Genomic DNA, 24350 nt, shown 5'->3' with positions numbered 1-24350 from the left:
AAGATTTTTCCAAGTCAATTATTTTTTTTTTTGTTTCTTTCTTTTCTTAGCTTAATAGGAAGAAAACACATGTTTGGTCAAGCTGTGCATGTCCAGTTCACGACCTCTTAATTCTAGGTTCACTGCCTCTGGCTTCAAGTGAAATGACTGTTTCATTCCTCCTGGGAACTCCTGAATCCATGATTTTATTTATTTATTTACTTATTTACTTACTTACTTACTTATTTTGCAGAACTCTTCTACTGAGGCACAAGGCAAAACAAACAAAAACTTTTCTCAACATAAAGCAATGATTTTTACCTCTCAAGTTTTCCGCCAAAATAACTGACTTTGGAAACTCATTGTCCTAGGTGTTAGAAATAGAAAATGAGTCTCTCAACAAAAGAAAGAAGTATGATTGCCACTCTTACCTAACATACAATCTTGAGACCAGAAGAACAGAGGAGACATTGCTTATAATTTTGCAACTAGCACTCGATTAAAATAAGAAAGAAAGAAAAAACCCTCAACTCTCAACAACGTGAATTTCCATCTACTCTCTTGGTGGAGAGCTCCATGAACTAATCAGAACATGTGCAAAAACACTTTCAGTCCTTAAAATAAAGATCATGTAGATGCATGACTTGTAGCTGAAAGGTATCATGACTGTTTTCTACATTATTTAATTTTCTTTGTGGCTTAAAAATACATATATTTTGGCACTGATTGCAATTTCACTCTTATAATTGCCTTTTGGTTCCAATTAGCCCGCCAAATTCCCCCAGTGGCACATTTGGATATTCATAAATGACAATGGAGGAAATAAAACTTCATGATCTAGGACAGTGGATCCTCATTGTTCCAAGACTTTTTTAATCTAAGGAGAAAACACACAGGCAGCACTCCATTGAGTAGAAATTGTAGATGGTATATTTGCTTGCTGCTCCCCCTCCTCCCTCCCTCCTCTGCCCCTCCCTCCCTCCATCTGTTTTCTGATGAGTATAATCTGTATATTTTCTATGAAAACACGTCTCATAAGAAAAAGCCACCCCAGCAGGAGAAATTCTCTGTCTTTACATATCATATTACTTAAAAGCAACAGGTCAGCTGTCCACGGTCAGCTGGTGTGAACAGAACTGTTGTGCATGTTGTTAGAAAACAGGCATGCCTTACACCTGTACCAGGAAATCTGACCCTAAATGGCCAATTCCCTACTTGCTATTCATTTCATTTGAAGGCAGTTTTATATAGCCGACAAGGAGAAGAAAAGACAAAGAAAGAAGACGCTGCCTAAGTGAATTCCTAAGAAGAGGAGACAGAACACAGTGCATCTTCACAGCTCAATTGACAACCCATTGTTTGAAAGAAGTTACAATGAAAACGCCTAGGACCCACTTACTTCAGCAGAAATTACTGTTGTGATAATAACAATGCAGAGGAGACTAATATCTATTCAAGGAAAGAGAGTCCCTGATACATCTTGGAGGGTAATTTGTATGCTCTAGGCATGGCGTGTGTGGAAAACATGACAGTCTACAATAGAATCTGACTTTCTGCATTAATGAGTGGAGTGACTCGCTTGAAAGAGAAAGCAGCTCAGAAAGCAAAATTCCTTGAAAATGTACAAATAGGCCAAAGCTCTTAACTAGTACAAAAGTCCTTTTCAAGATTCAAATGCAAATTCATTTGTGGTAAGTACTTCAAACTTTAATCTACAAGCTAACCTCTGTGTGTTTTTTCAAAATAGGATTTACAAAAACCTCTTAGCAAAAAGAAAACTCAAAATAATGCATCAGCTGTCTTGATCATTCAGATAAGAAACTGGTGGTATTGTTTCTGGTCCTTCCAATATAAAACACAGAGTGAACAAAATACTGTAGGCAATTTTTATGTATTTAGATGGATGATTAAATAGAGGACAGACTGATAGATCTGTCTGGACGGTTGGATACTGTTTAGTGACTACATTACAATATTAATGATTTATTTTACAATGATCGGTGTCACCCCCACTTTTCATGTAATAAAATGGAAGCCCTTAGTTACCTGTTTAAGGCGACCACACTGGCAGGTGACAGCCAGTAAAATTCAGCAAAGGGGGCTCTGATTTCCTAAGTGCTAGCATAGAAGTGAAAAACACTTCACTTGCTTCTCCGGTGCTAATTATGTATAATTTCAGATGAGATGGGATAAGGTATCAGAAGAGGTGTGTGAAACTGCATTCTTGAAGCAATTAAAAAAATACAATCCCTTAGAAGAAGTCACATACCAAAGGGTACAAAGTATATATTTTCTTTGAGTATGAAAATGAATAAAATATGTACATGGAGACCCTGTATACATACCTACACACAGAGAACTTCAAAAAAAAATCAACCGAAGTATTCCTTATATCTGAAAACCAACAAGTAAAAAATACTCTAGCTTTTTTTTTTTTTTAATAAAACATGGCATTAAACTGGACAGTTGTCTACTATGAACCTTCCACACATCCAGTCTGTAAAATAAAAGTTTATTTAATCATGACAGCCTCCTTGAAGACGTTGTAGCATCTTTAATCACTTTTTAGATACAGAAAACAAATATGTCAATTTAATGTTTGGGGTATCTTTATTATATGCTAATAATTTGAAAGTACTACCTTTATTTAGTTTCTATTGTAGGCCAAAAAATATTGAGTTCACTGGAACGCCTTGGGGTTTTGGCAATATTAATAGTTTAGTTTTCATTCAATGAGCACATGACAAGCTGGAGATAATGCCATAATTACCATGGCACCATACCAAGTTGATCATCTACTCAGTGGCTCACATAAGATTTATTTGGGGCTTACTGCAAGCCTGGGTTAAAAACCAAGCCCATTGTATCCTAATCTTTAGAAACAGGGCTGTATGCTGGTATTATAAAGCCCTCCCAGGTGATATTAATCAGTGTTATGAACACTATGAACATGGCTCTTGTCTGCCCACTTTATGTGACACCTAAAATTAAGCCATATAGCAAATTGAAAGACCTCATCCAAGCCATCTAGCTATTTGGCCACAGGTAAATGACTTCACTCCAGGATTTCTCACTATGCTACTTTCCTTCCAATAAGTCCAGCTAAATATCCCTTAAATAATTTATAGGTACTCATAAGACAATGCTGGCACATGTTATAAATGCTAGGTGAATTTTTAACATATGTCTGACAATATAAACCTATTACTAGTTGGCAGCAAGCATGAAAGATTCCTCTAAAAATAGGAGACCTAGTGTCAAACCAATGAGAGTTCAAACTGGAGTGTGAGGGCGTCTGAGCAGTTCAGAGCTAGCACTCAATGCATAATTGCTACCTGGAACAAATGTGCTCACTGTTCTTCTCTGTTCTAAGCATCAACCACTCTTCTTCCTAACCATTAGATCTGCATTCCACTAAGGAAAGTCATAGACACAGTTTGTCATTCAGTGTTTCTCCCCATTTATCTTGTGACTCTCTTGAGTATTTCCAGTGCCTTTTTAGCACCACACCAGAAAAATCTTCACACATCCAGGCAACTGAAAAGGAACTGGCAATTAATAACAATTTTCTTTTTGCCTAGAAAGGATAGAAGGCAGTACAACTTAGTAAAATGTGTATGAGGTCAACTGGAACGAAACCTAAACAGTCCTACTTTCAAAACAGTGTGCTGTAGGAAATAAGATAAAGAATAAATATAAATCTATAAACACTATGAAAAATATTCAAAGCATCACCTAAACCTACTGTGCTGAAAAAAAATAGTGAATAAAAATTTAAAAGGTATAATTAAGTGCTATGTATCTAAAGCATGAGAAAAATAGGGAACAGAGAGCTTGGTTAGGAAAGCATGATGTCTACAATGCCCTCTTCAGTAGAGTTAAATGTCTGTGGGCACACACTGTGCAGGCTTCTAGGAGTCCTGCTGAGCCATCCCCATGCTCTTCACTGTGGTCTCAAACACACCACTGTTCAGGTACCACTTATGTGCCCCAATAGCTCCAATATTTGTGCTTAGCTTCACTATTTTTCTATTGATCTCTCTAGAATGAGAAATTGACTGGCTTTTAGCATCCTCAAGGATGGCTTACAAAGTAAGTTTATTATTAGCACTGCTCAGACAAACCCCACAGTGTCTTGTCTGTGGTCCACCATTACCTGGGTGTTCTATAGTGAATTCTCTCTCCAGGTATTCAATTATCATAGTCTCCTTCCCTGTATCTGAGCTCCATGCTTAAACCAATGCAAAGCATCAGAAGTAACTGTACCAGCTCTGGGTATAAAGCTTAAGGTCCGGCAGCTTCTACTTTCGCATTCCCAGGAGGCAGCTGCAACATGCAAAGGCTGACCCTGAAACCACTATGGTGAACAGAAGTCTAAAAAGTTCCCAAGGAGCTATCTGTGGTCCACAACCTCCACAAAGTTCCTGACAGGGCCAGTCTCAAGTGTCCATCCTGGGATTCTAGCCACTGCTGGCCCTCAGTTTTTGAGCATCATGCTAATTATCAAATAAGGCAGAAGAGCCATCTTGTTAACCTACAACATTGTAACAACCCACAAGTCACTATTTAGTGGAAATAGACTGGAATACTTTCAGGGACCTTCATGACACTGAAAACAAATACATTTCAATCAGCATGAAGAGGCTTGCAGCGCATGTTGGGGCACCATGAGCTTATTCAGTGCTGAGAGGACCTCAGAAGACACAGCACAGCATGAAAGTTAAGGACTTAGTCCTGGGGTCAAGAATTTCTGGGTTTTATTCCCAGTTCTGCCTAGTAACTATGCAATTTTGGGCAGGCTTACCAACAACTCAGTGGCTCTGCCTGCTTATGTTTAAAATAAGGATTAAAACAGAAATTCTTGTTTTTCCAGAATTCTCATTACTAATACATGTGTTAACACATGTAAAATATGCATATAAATCTACTTTGTATCCAAAAACTGTAAAATAAACATGAGTTGTTTGTGCTTCCATTGTCACTTTAATATGGATTTTTTTAAATGCCAAGTTTTGTCCAATAATAGGGGTGGAAGTGAGAAGGTAGACAGGATAAGAATGCTAACCCAGGTGGAGCTTTTAGTGAAATGCCATAAAGTAGCACATTGTAGATTGATCTAGGTTCCTTCATGTTGCTGGGATAAAATGTCCAGTCAAAAGCAACTTGGGAATTTCAATTTACAATTATAGGTTACAGTCTATCATTGTAGGAAAGTCAATGTAGGAACTCACATTCACACCCAAGAGCAGAGAGAAACTAATACATGCATAGTCACTTATTTGCTTGTGTTGAACAACTTGATTTATCCACTCTTAGATAGTTCAGGAACCCCCTGACTAGGGAATGGTGCTTCCTACAGTGGACTGGGTTCTATATATCAATTAGCATAATCAAGACAATTCCCCAGTGACATGCCCACAGGCCAACTCACTCTAGACCATCCCTCAGGGAGATTCTCTTCCTAGGTGATTCCATGTTGTGTGAAGTTGACAATTAAAGGTAATCATCACAAGGATAATGAGAATTACATGGTTAAATGAGAGAATGATGAGATAAGAAGTCAGAAAAGTAGCAAGATTGCAGCACTGAGGTTCTGTGGTTCATAAACACCTTGGTTGGAGAAAAGAAATATGAACACTGTGTGGCCAGAAAGAAAACATTGAGAGACATCAGTAGATTATCCAATCATATCTGAGTTTTGCAGGATTATGGAAGATGTCTGCAGTAGACAAATTCTACAAGTGAGAATAGAAATTAAAGGTAATCCCAAATGTCATATGACATGAAAGTTAGGGCAAGCATCATAATTTAAGCAAAAATTCTATAATGAAGATGGAGAGGAAGAAATACTTTGAAGGTGATTCAGAAGCTAAAATAAGAAGGAACTCATGACTAAAAGATGTATCTGAGAAAATGAGAGGGAAGACAGAATCTACAAAAATATCAGACTTGAGTGCAGGAGGGTGGATAGTTGGGTGTTTATAGAACCAGTCAATAAGGATATATAACATTTAAGCAATATTAGCGATTATTTTTAAATGGCATTTGTAGAATATTCCACTGCTTATAAACAGAGTATATATCCCTTGTATGCTCACACAGAACATTCATCAAGATTGATCATTTTATGGGCCATAAAATAATGCTTAACTATTTTAAAATGATCAAGTCATACAATCTATATTCTTTTGTGAAGTGAAATGAAATTAGAAATGAAGAACATAACAAAGATAACTGTTTTACTTGACTTTAACACTATGTAATATATACATAAATATAAAGACCACAAGTTGCCACTACCCTGTATAATTTTATGTTTCTACATGCCAATAAGGAAGAACAATGTCTTTAAAAAAAAAAGACATTAAGAACATATGGAAAATCCATTAATACCTAGGAACTAAATAGTCTATTTTCTAAATTCCCAGACAAAGAAATGAAAGTATTCTGGACCAACTAAAAGTAAAATGAAGTACACCAGAGTCTACGAAGGCAGCAGAAGTAGTGTTTAGAAATTGCAGTACATGCCAGGTGATGGTGGCACATGCCTTTATTCCCAGCACTTGGGAGGCAGAGCCAGGTGGATCTTTGTGAGTTTGAGGCCAGCCTAGTCTACAGTGTGAGATCCAGGAAAGGTGCAAAGCTACCTAGCAAAGCTACCTAGAGAAACCCTGTCTTGAAAAACCAAAAAAAAAAAAAAAAAAAAAAAAAGGAATTGCAGTACTACTGTCTGTTAGGAAAGTAAAGCAAAACAAAATACACAAAGCCTAAAAGCCTAAAAGCAAAACCTTCAAACTGCTAATAAAGTAAGAGAAGAAAATAAGAATAATGTCAGGAGCAGCAATCAATGATGTAAGGAAAAATAGAGAAAGAGAGAGTGAGGGCGAGAAAGCACAACCAACTTCTATGTTGAGAACTATTGACATCATAGTCACCTAGCTGACCAAGAGAGAAGCCAAGGAGAAAAGTATGGGGATGGAATGAGGAGCAATGGAAGTGGTCATGCCACTATAGACTCCAGTGATACTAAACCAACAGTTACTAGTATGACCACCAGGCCATTAAATTTAATGACAGATGAAATACACAGCTTCTTAGAAAAAGACCAACTACCTTAACTCACTGAAGAAAAATCAGATAAGGGCAGGCAGCTTTTTTTTTTTACCCATAAAGCAATTTACTTTTTACTTTAAAGAAACTGTCCTACTTCCCAGGTAGCATCATACTAAGTAAGAACTTGATTCTTTCGCTCAGATCAGAAATACAGGCATGATACACTCTCTTATCACTTCCACTTAACACTTTACAGATGTTATAGCCACTGCCACAAGGTAAGAAAAAGAATTTCAAGGCATCTGGCCTGGAAAGGATGAAGTAAAAATAGTCATTTATATGAAACCTCTGATAGGATATGATGAAGAAAACTCTAAGAATAACGGAGAATAAGAGTCATTACAAGATAAAAACTCAATGTAAAAAACAGGACTTGTAGGCTGGAAAGGTGGCTCAGTAGATAAGAACATCTGTCGCATATGCATGAGGACCTGAGCTCACATACTCTGAACCCATATAGCAAGCAGGGCATGGTCCTGTACACCTGGAACCCCAGCACTGTGGGAGGCGGAGACAGGGATTGATGTGACTCACTGGCTGCCACCGTAGGTTCAGTGCAAGGTTCAGTGAAAGACCCTGTCTCAAGAGACTAGAGCAGAAAGTGATAGAATAGGATACTAGTTGCTTTCCTATGGCCTCCATTTGCATGAAGTAGCCCACAGACCTGGATACACACATGTGCATATACCACACACATACACACCCGCACTCAACATACTAAAAATCTCCACAAAAAGAAAACATACATTGTTATAAAAATAAATGACTTTTTCTTTAAAAAGTGCAATCATATCAATAGCCTGAAATCAGATGATGGTTGCCTTAGGGTAGGAGCCAGAAGAACATCATCAATGGACATAAGACACACTTGAGATGGGTGGGTGTATTAATTACTTTGATCATAGTGATCTCTACACATACACACACATCAAATGTTATCAAATTATACATCTCAAATATGTATGGTTCATCATATACTTCAAAGCTGCTCTTGTTTTTTCTAAGTGGCACTATTGACACAAGTTAAGCATAGACTCTGTAGGGTGCTAGATGTGACTAGCACAAGAGCAGTTGAAAACTGAGTACAGACTACTTCCTCAACGAGTTTAGCTTTGAGGGTGAGGAAATGAAGGAACCTGAAAGAACAAACTAGAAAAAATGTTGAGTTGTGTGTTTCGAAACATGAGGAATGGGAACATATAAATGTGCTATAGAAGAGATGCCAGTGGACAAGGAAGGTGAAAATTTAAGATGGAAAATTCAAACAGAACAGAGTCTTGAGTAAGGAGACCCTGTGGGGACAAATGAAGATGTTTCGTGTTTAGATGGAAGGATATAAGAGTTGATACATTTAATTTTTTTCTCTTCCTCTTCTGGGAAGGATGATGAGTGAAAGGAGAAAGACACTTGGGGAAAATGTTGGGATTTCTGGAAAGTCATTGGCTACAGCAGTTACAATGATGGCAGGGATAAGTGTTAGATCTAGGAGCATTCTGAAGAGACAAGAGATCAGTGAAACAGTTACAGACAAATAAGATAGATGGCACTTTTGTGTGCATAGTGGGCAATTTTGTCCTATGGTCCTTCTCTGCCTTCTTTTCCTGCCATTCTTCCCACCTTAACCTCAACCCTTCCTCTGCTATCCTCCATGTACAGTGGATAGTTAACACATTCTTCAACTTTATTGGTAAATATTTCTACACATATAGAAAATACCAACTCTCTTAACAAACCACAATATTCTGTTAGCCAGCTATATAAAATCTTATTGTTGTATCATATTTTTCTCAACAAAAATACCTAAATCAGAGGTAGGCTTATTAGCAAATAGAGATTCATCACCAGCAAATACCAACAAAATCAATTATTTCTTCCATTTCACATATTTTATGAATAACGCCTAGAGAGCCTCTAAGATTTTTCAGGTACCATGTGTGGGTGTGCAAACAGTCAAATAGGGCCCCAAATGGCCACTGGAAAGTCAGTCAGGTATCTTCCATGGACTGAACTCTTAATATATTAAAGCCATGCATGTGAGATCATACCCACAGGTACTAGGTTTGGGAAGATGTTCCAGCCAAGTATGAATTTTTAATAAAAATGATAATTATGACTCACAGCACTGACAGTTTTTCTTTAGTGTTATAACACTCCTGACCATCTTGGCATTGCAAACACAGGGAAGTTTAATAAACAACAACCCTACCAAAGCATGTAAGGTTTCTGAAACTGAAGTACGCAATCAGTTTTTAAAGGCAAGTGTTTTGTCTTGAATTCAATAGTCAATCGTCCATTAGATCAAAACAGCTCTCATCTGTCTGGGTAGTACCTGCCAAAATGCACTGTGTGCGTCTCCTCTCAGAAGTTCCACAGTGTCTCCTGCCTGGATATGCAGTGGTGGTCCATCATGAAGAGCTGGGGGTGGGGTCCCAGTGTAGTTCCTAATGACCTGCATCTTCGGCAAACCTGAAAACAAACAACACACTGGTTACAATGGAAAAGACCATGATGTGTGGAGGCTACACGTGCTTTGGAGAAAGGAAAAGTAAAGCCCATTATTAGCATTAAAATGTTTAATTCTAACAGTCTCAGGTCAACATCTGAAGTAACCCCAGATGGAATACTTCTCAACTTCCTCTTCACAGGTGATGGTGAGGGAATAAGACACATGCTTATCCCCTGGTCCCTTGAATACCTTTCCTTCCCTCACTGTCCGTCTCTTTTTAGTTGAAAAAAAAATATTTCTCTTTCAGCTGATGCTTGCTTCATAAAAAACATATCACGTTTTGGAAAAGAATCAATTTTTTCATCAGCTCTACCCTTTCTGCCTATTGCTTTCCTCTTGGGCACTGGCTGATTCCATCACTATGGAGGCTCACCCTTTCTGTGTACGTATCACGTTGCCCAGTAGAAGGCTCCTATCTTAAGGTTATCTTTGTAATCCAAAAGCAAAAAGGTGATGGATGTGTGACTGCAATTCTTGAGACATTTATATGAAGAATGTCTCTGATCTCAAATTTAGGCTTGCAAAACAGACCCAACAAATGGAACATGTCTAAGCCAATAGCATCAGTGATATTAAAAACACAGATCCATCCCTGTCTTGCATTTCTTTCAATGTGCAATGAGGGCTTTGGTTCAATATTTCATTTCAGAGAACAGACAGCTTCAATTATATAGGGGCCTAATTGCACCAATACTACTCACAAATGTATAACCTCACAGTCATTTTTTTTCATTTATAGGTAAAGCTGCTCCCTCCTCAGAGAGAAATCACTCATAAACATTACCAACTCGTACCCATTTGGGGGCATGAGCTATTGTTTATTATACTTGAGGAGTATTTATTCTAATGACTGTGGTAACTGGGTGGAAACATGTACTCAGTATATGGAAGACCAATGACTGTCATTTGGTTCTGGATATCCCAGATACTTTTAAAAGGCTACCTGAAATGTTCCAGGAAAGGGTTAATAGAGCTCTCAAAATCCTTTTCAGTCACCACCTGCTCCCCACCAAGAGCAGGGGAGTGGCTATAAATGAAATGGAATGAACGTGTTAGTCAATGCATTCTTGTCAATCCTGTCAATGGAGGGCAGAGGGCTGAAATTCCTTGCCCTTCACTCCAGTTCAGTTGCTATGGCTTTGGAGGTACAATATAAGTTGCTACATCTCCCCTTTGCTTCAGTGCCACAGAATCCCTGGAGGGATGGTGACTTTAACCCTACTTTAATTTTCCATGGAGCGCCTCCCTCCCAGATGTTATAAGGTGGCACCTTAACACAAACAACAGGTTTCACTGTCTCTCCCTAAAAATAGCACCCCAAGTGACTTCTCCAGAGTGAAGCACTGGTCAGACTTGCTTCCCACATGCTAAATGCCTTGAGCACAGAGAGGGCTTATTTTATAGTCTATCAAATTGCTACTAGCACACATCTCATACACATAACCAACATGAAGGAAAAAACAACAACAACAACAAAAAAAAAAAAACCCAGTATGTGAAAAAGGATTCAGTAGAATATAGAGAAGTCTTCATTTGAAGTCTGGATTGTATGATGGGTCATTCACATTTAGGCTCTGATTTGTACTTTGTCTTCTTTAATTGCGAATCATCAGTACTTGGAAAATATCTGATTTAGTAAATTCCTTAGGCAATTTTGATTTTATACCATTTAAAAAAATATGCTAGCTGGGCGGTGGTGGCGCATGCCTTTAACCCCAGCACTCAGGGGGGTGGAGGGTCGGGGGCAGAGGCAGGCAGATCTCTGTGAGTTTGAGGCCAGCCTGGTCTACAGAGCGAGATCAAGGAAAAGTGCAAAGCTACACAGAAAAACCCTGTCTTGAAAAAAAATACGCTAAAGGAAAGAAAGAATCGTTTTTAATCCTGAAATACTCCTCTGACCTTAAATAGCAAGGCCACTGGAGAGCTATGACCTTCACGGTAGCTGTCTGTGTGACACCTGATAATGAGAGTTCTCTTGTCGTCAATATGCCTTCTCAAAAGGGAAGGATTAAAAATGCATAGATATTCAGGGAAACACAATAACTTTGATGGCAGTTCACAATCTAAGTAAATATTAGAAATTATAATACAAAAATCTCCAGTTTGCATACGATGCTATGAGAAGCAGGTCCAGAGTGATGCTGCCTCAGGTCTATTTATGTAGACTGGACTGCCATAACACGTGTAAAATAATAACACTTAAAATAGAAAATAATACATAGATGAACATGGATTGACTGGGCAGAAATGCTCTATGTTGCAAAGTAGCTATGATGGACTTGGCTTTCATAGTGCTATTTGCTCCTCCTTTTTACCAACTCTATCTTTTTAGCTATTACTTTCTTAAGGGCAGCTGATCTAATGGCACACTAACAAAGACAAGATGCTCAGCTTGTTCCTAAAATAAAAATGTGTTAAGTTTGCCAGATGAAGGTTCAGCCATGTCGTATTCAAAAGGACGTTGCAACTGGTCTCAGTTTAGTTACAAACCAACTGGCAAGTACAGGGTTCTTCAACTGGAATGCTTTTTCTCTGGAAATAAATTGTAACCTTATGATATAATAGAATTTATATATTTTGTCCTTTCCAGAATAATCTGTGGCTATTTGTTTCTAATGGGTTAATATTTCCCATTTCATCATTGTCTATTGTTAACTATAGACGGAACTACAGAGATCAGAGGATAAAAGAATGAAATGAGAGTGGATTGGTGTGATGAAAATGGTCACTTTGCCCTTAGCAGGCATTCAACACTGATGGGAAGAATGGCTGCTTCCCAAGAGAAACCCTGTTAACCAAAAAAGAAAAAAGAAAGACAGACAGAAAACCCAAAAACATTGTCATGAACATAACCACAGTAACTGAGATAAAAATATCTTACTAAAAAGGAAAAGAAGAATGGGTTAAACTTTCACATCAGCACTCTGCTATCAATTTAATACTTAGCACAATCTACTACTAAAGCAGGAATCACACTCCATAAATGAGCTCAAGAACAGAGAGTGAATTACATTTACCAATGCTCATTCTAGGAATAGGCATTTGCTGTTGATTTAGTTGGAGGTCCGTCTCTCCTACTTAGAGCCTGCCAGACTCTGTTTAAAATTGACCAGGGCAAAACAAGCTCCCTACATCCCCATGGAAACTTAGTCCCTGTGGCATCGAGTTTATCATTCGTCTTACTAAAAGATCTCTCTCCCAGTGTGGCCTATCACCCTTGACCTGCCTCCCTCCATTTGGAATTACTCCAAAGAAGGCAAAAACCCTGTTTTGTAGATTAGCCTTTCAAAAATTATTCAAGAAAAATCCCTAAATTCTAAAATAAAACTAAAAATCATATTTGTCTTGGGTGGACTACTTATCAAGGACTTCTGAAATACAAAAACAAAACAAACAAACAAAACAAACAGAACATGAACTATAAGAGTAAAAAGAGAATTTTCCTCATTGATAATAATCAGAAACAAATAGTCAATGCTACTCTTTTAAAATGACCAACATCATACATTTCACTCCATTATAAATCAACAACAACAATTCGAGAAAGTCACTTCTCTGTGGGTTCAGAGCTATCTGCTCTCTTTCTGCTCCAGAACTATTAAACCTGGAAATGCTGGTGCGATCACAGGGCAGCTCACCAAGCTCTGATTAGCCACACTGTACTACCCTCAGGCAGTAACGGCAAACTAACCATGTGCGATTTTAACATAGACATTTGGACCTTCTTGGAAATTCCCCAAATTTTACAGAATCAACCATCTCTAAGGGAAGATTGTGAAAATGGCTTAGCCCAAGTCAGAACCCCTGCCAAATGTTTATTTTGGCTTGCTTCTCTCCATACAACAAATTGTTATATAACAAATATATAACGTCCTAAATATTTAACCTGTGGCAATGGATACCCTTGCGGGGGGTGGGGGGGTGTTAAATTACTATCCACAGGATTTTTAGAAAAAAATATTTTTTTTAGTTTAGTTAAGTCTTGGGTAGGATCCTGAGCTATGTGTTTTATTATTTACTATTAGTCTCTTGGCTGGGACTTCCAAACTTTAGGCAGGCTTTGAAATCTCTTCTTGTGGATACATGTCTGAAGCTCATGACCAACATTCACCATGAGGAAACTTGCTTTTGAGACAATTAGAGTGAAGTAAGCAGTGTCTTGCATCTCCAACTAAATCTCCTTAATCAAAACACAGGGTGCTGGTGAAATGATCCAGTGAGCAAGAGAGTTCACTGTGCACATGAGGACTTGTATTTGCATCCCAAGCATCCATGTAAAAACACTGGGCATGGCTGTGAACCTGTAACAACAGCCCAGGGGTATGGGGGTAGATCCCTGGGACTTGCTGGCTACCCAACCCAACCAAAACACAAGCTCGAGGGCAGTAAGAGATCCTTTCTCGAAAGAATACAGCAGAGTAGTAAAGCAGAACTCACCTGATATCCTTCCCTGGTCTCCCACCACTCACCCTCCACACAAACAAAAAGAGAGAGAGAGAGAGAGAGAGAGAGAGAGAGAGAGAGAGAGAGAGAGAGAGAGAGAGAGAGAGAGAGAGAGAGAGAGAAACACCACATACATTCATGCATACAAAATTAATTAATTATCAACACATTACTATCTGGGACCCTCCTGAAATAGTCTTTGCATCAAGCTCTACAGACTAGGCTGGGTGGGGGATGCCAGGCTTCCCCTGTGTTCCAAGCCTTCCAGGTCTCTTTCCAAGAGAGAGCTGTTCCTTCCTGCATTTGTAGTCTTCCTTGAGAAGCAAAAGGAGCCTCAGGATGGGAACCATCTGCTCTGACATAAGCAGATAATTTGATGAAAAAACTTGCCTTAAAGAACTAATTGTTCACACAGGGAACACTTACTGTCAATGATTTTTTTAAAAAAAAAAATTATCTAGAGAAGATTCCTTTTATAAACTATAATGAATCAAATAAAGGAAATAGTCACTGCTCATATATAAACAAGGATCATACATAGAAGCCTTCCTTCAATCTCATAAACAGATTAGTCACTCTCTGGTGTTGCCTACTGAAGTCTTAGTGAATTGTGAATTAAAAGTGGAAGATACGATAACACCCTTTGAGACTTATTTTTTAATGGATTAAACAGACATTATATCCCACTGAGTTTCAAAGAATTATAAATTCCTGTGCAGTGCTTTAAATATATATATATATATATATATATATATATATATATATATATATATATACATTTTATTGCTGGGGGAAAAAAACATTTTTCTAACATCTTGATGTCAGACCAAAGGCCTGAGAGAACATGCCGTGGATGTCTAGTGAATGTTCATTCCTATGTAGGTGTGGAGTACAATTTGAGGAACAGAACTCTAAGCTGTCTCATTAGGCCTTTAATGATCAAAAAGAACACTCCTGCATGACTTCAAATACTAGCATCATCTGGTCTAACCACCATCGTTTTTTGTGCTATAAAACTAAGAAACAAAGTCGTGAGTACACCAACCACATGGTTAGAAGCAGAGAGTAAGCTAGAATCAGCAATGCTCCTGCTTCAGTTCACCACTCTGCAGCTTGTCACCTTTAAAACACCTCACAGAAAATGAGGCTGTGGCTGAGCAACAGCTCCCGCCACTACGCATGCATGTTTCAACATAGTCTGCCTCCCTGACGGGCAGCCAGTGCCACTTTAGAAATAAGGCAAGGAGGGACGCGCAACTCTCCTTCAAGTGGTGCAAGACTGAAACTCTGAAAGGTCACTTTAAATGCTAGAGAGAAAGTGGTAACCCCTACTGGTATATTCTAATGACAAAGCTTCAAAAAACTAAATTAAAAAAAAATTAAAGTCTCTTTATGAAACTCAGCCCTGGCGTATCCACATGCAGCTCTGTGGGTCTGTGGGCAGGTGGCTGCACACAGCTCTATCTGCCTAAAGTTATAATCATTTAAACTTCATCCTTCTGTGCTCCTGCCACATCTAAGTGTCTCACAACCACGCCAAAGATGACAGTAAACAGAACAAGCAGGAGAGATACCAGTAGCTTAGAGGAAACAGAGAACTGCCCAGTGGGTACTCACTTCTTACTGGAGACTGAGGAGCTTGCTGATCAAATTTGTTCTAGTGCAAATGCAAGCGTGCTGGCTAGAGAAGCCAGCAGGGAACAGTGATTGCTGGCTTCAAAGAAGAAAAGATACTTGGATCACTATTTTCCAGAAAGATCTCGTCAAGCCTACTATACTGTCCTCCATGGAAAGCAGAGAAATCCAGAGTGACTTCCTATGCCTTAGTGTGTGTTTTTTTCCTTCTTCCCAGCATAGACCTTGCTCTTCCCCACAGCAACTGAGTATGTTTCTGTCCTGAAACTAAAATGAAACTTTAAAAATCTACTCATAAGAGATACCTAAAGGACAAAACAACAAAATTACAATAAAATTGATTAAAGGAACTTCACAACCTACTTTTCCCCTTTGTATTATGGGTCCACGCATTTACTCAACAACTTTACAAGTCACTCACTTGAAGGGATTTGCCTAGCCAATGTAAAGACAGCTATAAAACCATGTTTATTTCTCAAATCCCGGATTGTAGAAGATGAGATGGACAAAAAGACCAGTGGTAAACGTAGGATCACATATAAATATTATAAAGAAGCAATTAGGAAAATTGCTAGAATCAGCAATGCTCCTGCTTCAGTTCACCACTCTGTAGCTTGTCACCTTTAAAACACCTCACAGAAAATGAGGCTGTGGCTAAAATGTAGTGGGGTGTGTAGGGAGAGGGCTTTCTTTAAGGGAAGGTGAGCAGTACACTCAAGACTAGAAGAGAAAAACATACAAATTTGGGCAAGAGGAACTAATGGGCAACCTGAACCACTAACATGAAGGCTGAGATAAGAATGAGCTCTAAGAATCTGAAGGGTAGGAACATGCCTGCAAGGCCACATGGGAGCAAAGGATGAAATCCAACATTGATAACACACAGCCTTGGTGGTCTGGTCTATCTCAGTACCCCTTCCTACACTAATCCTGTGAAAGCATTTGAAATGAACTCATCAAGCAAAGTGCTCCTCAACCCACTGTGCTTTCTTCCTGTCAAGCATGCTTTTGCTTTTTGTACCCAAGTCACCCCTCATCAACAGAGGAAGCAAGAGTCCAAGGGCTCCTCCTACTCTGTAAAGCTCAGACCAGCTTTGACTGAATGCTTATGTCTCTTTAAAGTCATATATAACGACTAATCTCCAAAGCAATGGTATTAGCAGGCAGGCCCTTTTGGGTGAAATCATATTATAAGAGTATGATCTTCATCACCTAAGGCTCAGGGAATACTGGGGAAGAGGCAGCAGAGAGATTGTAAAAACCAGAAAATCATGGAATTTTGTGAAAGGCTGTGTCTCCTAGGAATGTCAGAAGCTACGCCATGAAGTCTTAACAACATGGCTGCCTAAACAGAAGCTGAACAAGGAAAGAGCAGACATGTGGACAGGGGATTCAACCCTACACAAAGAACTATGGGCAACTAAGAAATGCTGAGAGAAAGAAAAACAGTCTTCCCCAGAGAGAAGGCTATCAACTGGCTATCCAATACTAAATGGCAAGCCCTGAAATTATGCATATAAACAACATTATATACCACTGAACGGGTTGTACTTATTCTTTCAGGAGTGTGTGTGTGTGTGTATGTGTGTGTGTGTGTGTGTGTGTGTGTTACAATAATTAATGGAAAAAAAGAGGATATGTATTTGAAAGAGAGGTATGTGGGATGGGCTGAAGGAAAAAAAGGAAGGGAAGTGGTGTATATTTTTTAAAAAAGAAATAATTAAAAATAAAAATTTTCATTTAAATAGAATATTGATTTTAGAAATGGTATTGATATTTCTCTGTCCTTCAAAACCTCAATATTTTTCCTTCCCCTATCAATTAAAAATTACTGCTTTTCCTAATCTTCCTCTTTCCTTCCTTAACTGTTAAATGGTTGGCCTAATTCTCTCACTAAATGTTTAACTTCTCATCTTATTTTACATAAACGATTTAATTATACTTAAATATCAACATTATATTACTATTTCAGCCTGTTCAAATGAATCATAATAAGCTACCTCCATGGTCAGACACATACTTCCTTTTAGTCATCTGAAAAATACTAAAGAAATAGTACCTGCATTTTAAGGGTATAATAAAACATAAAAGTCATAATGATTAAAGTGTAAACTGTGGACTACAGAGGAAAATATGTTGAAATAATAAGAAATTGTGCCAAGAAACTATGATTCATCTATAAAATGTCTACCGTGGTAAAAAGCAAGGCTAACAAAGAGTACTCAGAATCAGGAATGGATGAAAAGGGGGAAGGGTGGATCTGGATCTGGCACTGTAGGTACAGGAGGAGTAGGGGATGGATATGATCAAAATATTTTGCATGTATGACATTCTCAAAGAATAATGAATATACACATTTGTGTATGAGTCTGGACGTGTATGTGCACATGTGCATGTGTATATATGTGTGTGTGTGTGTGTGTGTGTGTGTGTGTGTGTGTGTGTGTGTGTCTCAGCTTCCTAAAGGAGATGACATGAACTGAATTTTGAATATGTGAACTGATGCATATAAATATGAGTTATTTGGGGTGACCAATGTATGTTATTCAACACCATATCATTATCATTATCAATGTATGTTAGGATAAGGTTAGGTAAATGTTCCTAATAGCAATTTATTTCTTTAAACTCACATAAAGAACAAAACACTGTCTGTGACCTCATTCCTTGATAAACAGGACATCACATATTCTCATACTCTAATTTTGGTAAACACTATATCCAGTTAATCCTCCCACATTTGAGAAGCACTGTGGTCATGTATAGAAAAGACATCCTGGCCGGGCGGTGGTGGCGCACGCCTTTAATCCCAGCACTCGGGAGGCAGAGCCAGGTGGATCTCTGTGAGTTCGAGGCCAGCCTGGGCTACCAAGTGAGCTCCGGGAAAGGCGCAAAACTACGCAGAGAAACCCTGTCTCGAAAAACCAAAAAAAAAAAAAAAAAAAAAGAAAAGACATCCTGAACCAGAACTTTAGGTTTTGTTTCGTCTCTCAATTAAAACATCAGGGACTGTTCCTATGCAATTATAGATTATAAAAGCACCCGAAAATAAAACATTAACTTCTGACAAAGCCCATCATTCTATAGTTGAACTACTGATTTCTCACTAACATCGTTTACTATAAAAAATTGATGACCCTACTAGCAGTGACCTTTTCCTGCCTTGTTATATAGTCTGCTGATTTCACTGCTCTTCACTGAAAACAAACTCTCCCAAGGAAATAAACAAAACTGTTCTTTTCCAGCCTCTCATCTTTCATCCCTCCACTGATGTACGTAATGCACTATGTGGAATACAGAGATGGGCTAATTGGGCTGTAATTTAAACACACAAAAAAGGCAGCTATCTACAGTGTCAACGTACTTGTAATCAGTATCAAACACAGCGTTATAGCAAAAAGGTCTTATCAAGCTCACTTGTGAGAGGAAATGGGCAATTATTCTGTTTGGAACAGAGTATTTCCTATGCATCCTTAGATAATGGCTCCATGGAAAAATACTAATAACTCTGTTCAATTCATTTAACAACATTTATTTACTATGGCATTCCTACCTGCTTTGTGAGCTATATCCCTTTTGGAAGAAGCTAGGCACAGTATTTTTTTAGGTTTCACCAGAGAAAGGTCATGTTTTCCCTTTGAAGCTGTGGAACATAATTAGTGGTGGTAAAAAGCCCTGTATTTTCTTCTGTAAAAATTGTACTACTTTCTATAACTTTTTTATATATTAAGAAATTACAAAAAAAAAAAAAAAAACTTCTGTAATTCATTCAACCTTGTTTTGCTAACCCCTACCTGGACCACTAATGAAAATTTAATAACAATGAATGACAATTTTAGGAAGAAAATACTACCTTGCAGGGGTCTGATGTGAATTTTAAAACAGACATTTTAATACCTCCTTTTCCTATCACCTCTAGGGATTAAGAATTGATGACAACTGTTCTTAAAACCACTTTGATTTAACCACTAAAAATACAAATTGTGGTATTGTCTGCTGCTGTTTTATTATCACTGTTAATTAAACAACAAAAAGAATAGGTAAAAACATAATTAAGGAGAGCCACCCAGGGTACCTATCTGAGGACTCAGAGGGCTGTATTACTTCTCAAATTCTAAGAAATGTCAGGAGATATTGCATCAAAAAGATGAACTCATAAGCCACTTATATGGTCCGGTGATTTCATTACCTATACCAGATAGAGCAGGCTCTTTGCTGACTTCTAAATTGCTTCTGTTTCCTTTTCCTATCTCCTGAATAGACAGATCCATACAGAATATACATCTCTGTTTCTGTCAAATTTCAACAACACAAAATTGATGGTTTTGTACAAGACTGAGGCAATAAGTCTGAAGGCAGTTTGAAAAGTTGTAAGTACTTTCCCCAATACACAGTGTTTTGGAGTTACATATATTTAAATCACATCCATCTTCAGGTTTGTTTCATTCCTTGGCTCATCACCAGATGCTTCATTTACTCATGAATTATCCTAGATACCAGGCATGTGACAATGAGTAAAGACTCTTACACTCAGAGTTTTGAAATTAGCAGAGGAGAGAGAAGAAGGTGCTGCGAAAGGACAGCAAAGTGGCTGGGAAGCCCTGAGCAGAGATCCTGACACCAAGAAGGTCACAAATGTCGAGGGTAGGGGACTCTAAGCTGAGATTCATGTGTAAGCAGACAGTGGTCAGGCACTAGGGAGGACATTTAACAGGAATCACACTTAAGAAGCCACACACCTTCGTGTGAATAACCATCTTCACCAGGACAACACAGTCCCATGATAGAAGTGGAAAGGGTCGATTCTGATATTGATAAAGAGGGGCTGAATACTGGGCCACAGAAATTGTCCTGATTGGGCAAGGAACACATGGAAAGGGCTAATGAGCAGATATGTGGCAAGGATCAAAAGACAGAAAGTCTCTAAAAATGGAATGAAAAAATGATTTTTATGTATTTAATGGGACAACTCTGGGTGATGACAAGGCTGCACAGCCAGACCTACTATGTAGGTAAGGAAAAAGAAAGAAAGAAGAAGGCTTTGTAACCATGGAAATAGACCTTTTAAATTAGGATCTAATAAGGCAAAATACTATATTAAATATTCCTAGTGAAAAGTACATGGGACTATATTATGCTATTTTTTTAGTATGCTTAAAATGTATTTTCAAATTTTATTAAAGACTCTTTGATAAAGTACTACACTTCAAAGCATTTTAAATTGCTTTTAAAAGGGAGATATGCAGCCTTTATTTACCATGAATGCTACAGGAAACACAGAGTATAAATAGTATCTTCAATGAATAAAATTAACAAACACAACTTGCTATGTGCTAAAATATTGTTGCTGCAACTAACTTTATTTAAATCACCACCATTTTATTTTTATCTACATTTGATGTGTGAGAGGCAATGATGACAGTGGAAAATACTCAACTGTTAATGAATGTGCGTTTGTATAAAATAATGTCCCTAGTCCCCATGCTAATGACAATGTCCCCTCCTCCTCCAGACCTTTGGCTGCCTGTGACTGCCCTATAATAACCTTCCCAGAAAATGTCCTCAGAGAGAAGAAAATGACTAAAGGCTACTCCTCCCTTACCTCCAATCTCAGCATAGCCTACAACGCACTACTCAAGCCAGACAATAACTTCTTTGGCTCAGTAATTAAAGTAAGATTTCATCTTATGAAACAAAGCAATCTAACAAAGGTTAGGTCAACATAGTATCAAAGTGACATTTATGAGCAAATTCCACATCTTTGAAGTCATGGCCCCAAATAAGACTCTCTGTATGTTTTTAAGCAAAATTTCACATTTCATAACCCACATTCTCTTTGTTTTTCCCTTTTTGGCTACCTCAGGTTATGAGCACTGTGGATGAGGGGTGCTCAGAAAGAACTGTTACACATGAGGACTTCATCCTTCCTGACATTCTGTCCTGGGAATTGCCTCAGGGTTTATATTCTCATAGACTCAACCGTGGTTCATATAATCTGGAGCACGGTACTTCTGATCTTGTCTAACACAGACAAGGTCAACCAAAGCTGCACATAGCTACACAAGATAAAACAAAGCTCGTGATTCTTGCAGACTATGACAATTTTCTGGGATTCATAGAACACATCTCATGATGAAAACTATATTAATCATAAACATGAAACAGAGCCGAAAATTAAAACAACACTTTCATATTTGTAATTCAGTGATACTTGAAAGTGCTTCACAGGTATAGTTAAAAATGTTCATCCAAGCACTTAAACCTTCAAACACTTTATCAGTAGAACTTTTCAAGTGAGATGGCAAATTAATTGCTATTAGGATAGCCCCCAGGAGAAACATAACCTGAAAGCTGAAGCATGGCTTTTAGCTTTGACTTGGGCATTTAGAACTTACATGAGAATGTGAGCACTCCTAAACGTTGTTTTGACTCAGTTCCCTTACTGTGCATAATTCTTCAATATCACTTTTAAGGGAAAAAAAGGCCCATTCCCTTTCAAATAAAGGGCTTCTTAAGTGTACCATTTTATACACATAGAATGTATGACTATTAAAAATACCAAGAAAACAAAAGATTAGTTGTTTGCAAGTTACACAATGGAAATAAGAATGAGCATTAGATAAATGCATCAAAGAAATTGACTTTTGTAAATAAATAAATGCCAGTTTAAAAGATCATTTACATATCTAAGTGCCCTATAGTTTTCATCACTTTCTAATGTCCAAAACACAAAACAAAACTCTGGGTTTCATCCTTAAAGTACTAAGGAGCATTGATAGTGTGCATGATTTTTTTTCATGAGAAAATACTGCACTCTTTACATAATAACTGTGCATTGGTATAATACTCTTAGAAGCTACAGTAATGCATGTGAAGTTAAGAGTTTTAGGAAATACTGGATGCTATTGTGTATTAATTACTATGCAAGGCCACAATTACCTGCTCTCTGCTCTGTTGAGGTTTCCTTTCATGTATACATGTAAACATGCAACCAATTTTCTAGGGAAAAACATCTACTGATTAGGTAAAGAACCTCCAATGAGAACAAGCAGAGTATGAAGATTAAACTTGACCCTTCTTGTCTTTATCTTCACAATTTTAATTGGCAACTGGTCTGTGCCCTGGAATAACATTGCATTTAATAGGACAAACATCTTCATTTCTTGCCCACATGTCTCCACAGAGAACTCTTCAAATGTCACTGTATGGTAGACCCACCCCAAGCAACCAAAAGTAAAAATACTTGGCCTCTAAAAGCCATTTTTACAGATAATGATTCATGTTTACTTTACCTGCCCTCCCCCTTTCCCACTCCCTGTCTTCTCTCGCTTGTTCCTTCTTATTCCAGCTTCAGGTTCTAACATGTTGAACTGTGAGATGCTTAGAAAGGGAAATTCCTTTCTTTGCATACATCTCCCATGTGGCTATTATTCCTTGAATAACAGTGCCTGGAGTGAACACTGCTTCCAAGGCGTTAAACTCTGAAGGATTTTTTGCAGCACCAAGTTATATAATTGTTATTTTTATCTTAATTATCCCAAGTGAGTGGGAAGGCATTTCAAGATTTGGCTTTGAAACAAGTTAACTAGAAAAGAAACTCATTCACGTGCCTCATTCCTTAGGCATCCAGCTATAGCTTTACAGAAAGGGAACTACACACGAATGGTCCTCTCCACCATGGTGATACACACTCCATAAAGAAGCATGTCATTCAGTGAAACTATAAAGTACAGGAGACCATAGGAGGTGAAGTTTTTGTTGATTCCTCGGCTTTTAGGTCTTTTTTTTTCCCTCTTTTTGCTAAAGCATGCATTCTTTCCTCCGTTTCACTTCTGTCAAACTGACCATAAACTTTTCTTTTGTACCTTGAATGTGAATAAGGTGACACATAGCATAGGTCTGTTCCTGCTCACAATTTTAGACCCTGACAGAGAAAAAGATGACACAAGAAACAATATAAAGCAAGACAGGGGTGTAAAAGTTTCAAACCAAAATTCAAGATCACAGAAAAAGAGTATTCATTCTGACCAAGTTGGCTTCATTCCAGAGATAGATGATGATCCAACATATGTTAGTCAATACATGTAGTTCATTACATCAGATATGTAAATTGCATGATCACCTAAACAGATACAGCAAAAGTCTTTGACAAAAATTCAACATTATTTCATGATAAAAGTCATGGAAGGTTAGGGATGGAGTGAATATATCTCAACATAACAAAAATTGTATATCATGAACCCATAGCCAAGTTTATGATAAATGAAGAAAAATTCAAAACATGCTCACTAATGTCAGGAAAACAACATTGGTGTCCACTCTTTTTACTGCTTTCAATAAAGTGCTTGAAGTCTTAACTACAGCAATATGACAAGAGAGTAATAAAAGAGATACAAATAGGAAACAAAAAACTCAAAATATTCTTATTTGAAGATGAGAAATTCTATACATGAGACTCTAATGACTCCACAAGAATCTCTTAGATATGAAAAATACTTTCAGCAAAGTAATAGGGTAAGAAATTAACAAGCAAAAAATAGTGGCCTTCTTAAACCTATGACAAATGAGTTGAAAAAGAAAAAAGGACACAGTCCAATTCACAACAGCCCTCCCTACACAGGTAAAGACTTTTGGAACAGTACTCTCTCTATAAGGGGATCTCATGAAATTAAAA

At 37.9% G+C, this 24350-nt stretch overlaps 1 protein-coding gene across 2 annotated transcripts in view; it reads right to left on the bottom strand.

Moving 5' to 3' along the window:
* Vav3 (vav guanine nucleotide exchange factor 3) overlaps positions 1–24350 on the bottom strand; it is a 336756-nt gene that overhangs the window by 52427 nt on the left and 259979 nt on the right. For both annotated transcript variants that reach the window (XM_015998110.3, XM_006979446.3), the window contains exon 20: positions 9422–9558. In XM_015998110.3, coding sequence (XP_015853596.1) covers positions 9422–9558 — 137 coding nt within the window. The remainder of the gene's footprint in view (positions 1–9421; positions 9559–24350) is intronic.

Source organism: Peromyscus maniculatus, chromosome 6, assembly GCF_049852395.1.
Source record: "Peromyscus maniculatus bairdii isolate BWxNUB_F1_BW_parent chromosome 6, HU_Pman_BW_mat_3.1, whole genome shotgun sequence".
Taxonomy (NCBI): Eukaryota; Metazoa; Chordata; class Mammalia; order Rodentia; family Cricetidae; genus Peromyscus; species Peromyscus maniculatus.
The sequence above is the reverse complement of the archived record's forward strand: the minus strand, read 5'-3'. Positions and strand labels throughout refer to the sequence as shown.